The sequence below is a fragment of the Arachis ipaensis genome, chromosome B08 (assembly GCF_000816755.2).
Source record: "Arachis ipaensis cultivar K30076 chromosome B08, Araip1.1, whole genome shotgun sequence".
In the NCBI taxonomy this organism is placed as follows: Eukaryota; Viridiplantae; Streptophyta; class Magnoliopsida; order Fabales; family Fabaceae; genus Arachis; species Arachis ipaensis.
The window spans coordinates 6,002,201-6,004,605 of NC_029792.2; the positions used below are offsets into that span (position 1 = coordinate 6,002,201).

The window sequence follows — 2,405 nt, forward strand, 5'->3', positions numbered from 1 at the left end:
TTTGTATATATAAAGAACTATATATATAATACAATAATGTTACAACTTTTTTATGAATGAAAGAATAATTAAACTCTTATACTGTATTTAATTAGTTAATTAAATTGATTACTGAACAATCACTTCTATGGTTGAACTCCTATTTTGTTTCGGCGAACATATTGAAGACTCATGAATTCTGTTGTTGTGATGATGTGGCATTTTGTCACGAGGGAAAAACCGTTTCATAATCCCTTCACGAAGCAAAGGTAACGGTCTTGTTCTCGTAGCTTTTGTTTGATCTTCATGAACATTATTATTATGACTCTTGAAATGTGCCAAGGATGCTAATTCATCAACTTGTTCCGAAATTCTTTCAATGCTAATCACAACATCCATTAGGAGTGAAGCCATTGCAGCAATTGCCACTACCTCTAGTAGATTAACCTCTACTACTCCTCCTGAGAGATTTGATTTTAACATAGTGCTTAGGGATTCAATTGCCTCTTTGGCATTTGCAATGTGAGCCTTATAATTTGTTTTTGATAAGCATTTCATTGATTTAATTGATAAAGATAACTCCTTCAAAGCCTTCCCGGATTCTAAGCAAATGTGTTGGCATGTATCCTTAATTTTGTTCCTTAGTTCATGTGTAATCTACATACAAAAAATCAACATGTATATGTTAGAAAGTAAGCTATATATATTAATTAATTTTATTCGAGGATTTATATAATGAGAAATAATTAATAATAAGAGAAATGCTAGGGGGCAGCAATTTTTGTGATTTGTAGCCATCAAATAGCCATCAAGATGATTTTAATGGTGTGAGATTGGTGTAAGATTTCATCCAATAGCTCACTTTTCTTTGCTAGTTACATGCTGATCAGAATTTAACAAAGTTGCTGGTCTCCTAGACTTTTCCTAATAATAATGCATGGTAGAATGAAGTGCTCTATTACATACTTGGATCTTAGACTTAATGTGGTAATCTAGGGCTTCAATTTTGTAAGCACATTGCCTCGTTGAGTTTCCAACTTTCAAGTATTGCTTCCATGGATGATTGAATTGAAACTTGCCATGTCGAGGTTCCCATGAAGCCAAATTAGCCTACAAGACAATAAGGATTGCACTTGTTGGTAAGTTTATGTATTTGACGTTTTTTCTTATTAATGTAATAATAAATTATTGACTATGTTACGTATATACTAAAATTAGTTATTAAAGTAATCATTAATATAAAATATATGTTGAAAATAAATTAAATTATACATGTATTTATATATAAATACATTGATAACTAATTTTAATAATTGATTTTAATTTGGTGTAAGAATAATATTTTGCTAAATCATTATATGTTAGTTTATACGCATTAAACTAAAATAAAAGCAAACTTGGGATTTAATTTTACCATGTTTTCTTCCTTTGTTTTTGAATTAAGAACACTTTCATATTCCTCAGCAAATGATTTCTCATTCTTCTCCTCCGATACATTAAAGGAGTCATTGATGAACCCTACAAAGAAATAAAGTTTTATCTTTTAGTTAATTTCCTTACATAGAATTTAAAATAATCACCATATATATAATATCACAATTAATTAATATAGATGTTTAAATAGATATGTATATACCTTCTAAGAAATCGCCTATCTTTTCTATGTTTTTAGCAACGGAATTATGAAGATCCTCTCCTATCCACACCGGAAATATGCAAGCGGATACAATCATAGACAAAATGCTTCCAATGATAATTGTGAATAGTCTCTTGCAAGATAATTCTAGTGTTTCACTCTCATCATTTCTATAACCGGATATAGATACAAGACTGAAGGTTAATATGAAAATTGAGAATCCATAATCATATTTTGCTTTCACTCCAGGGATACACCTAATATATGTCATCACCGCACCTGTAACACAACAATAATAATAAATTAATGATAATGTATAGATGATGAATTCTTTAATTAATCAATAAATTCATACATTATATTATATTATATTATTTTTAATTAATTAATTTGGTACCTATGATGAAGAGAAAAATTGCCAATAGTATTGGCTGATTTGTCTTTCCAGGCAAAGTTGCTAGTTGTTGAACTCCAAAACCTAGAAAACCACCTAGCAATGTTGCTGCCATTCTATTTAGTCCTTTTCCAAGAGTTGCTCCTGAAATAAATGGAAAATTGAATTAATTAAGTAAGTCATGCTTATTAGAAGTTTAGACTATAGATATATATAAATCTAAAAAACATTTTTTTATTTAATTTGTATCGAAAATATTATTTACATCTAAAAGTCAGTTATTAAATCAGTCAATATATAAATATATATTTAATTTATTATTAATATATATTTTATATTTTAATATATTTTTATATAAATAATTAATTTTTAATATACTATAATATAATTTATACA

At 27.8% G+C, this 2,405-nt stretch overlaps 1 protein-coding gene across 1 annotated transcript in view; it reads right to left on the reverse strand.

The window, feature by feature from the left end:
- LOC107610378 (aluminum-activated malate transporter 2-like) overlaps positions 49-2,405 on the reverse strand; it is a 2,796-nt gene continuing 439 nt past the window's right edge. Inside the window, exons 2-6 of the mRNA XM_016312437.2 lie at positions 2,013-2,153; positions 1,616-1,894; positions 1,394-1,497; positions 946-1,089; positions 49-636 (exon numbers count right to left, since the gene is read on the reverse strand). Coding sequence (XP_016167923.1) covers positions 109-636; positions 946-1,089; positions 1,394-1,497; positions 1,616-1,894; positions 2,013-2,153 — 1,196 coding nt within the window. The 3' untranslated portion in view covers positions 49-108. The remainder of the gene's footprint in view (positions 637-945; positions 1,090-1,393; positions 1,498-1,615; positions 1,895-2,012; positions 2,154-2,405) is intronic.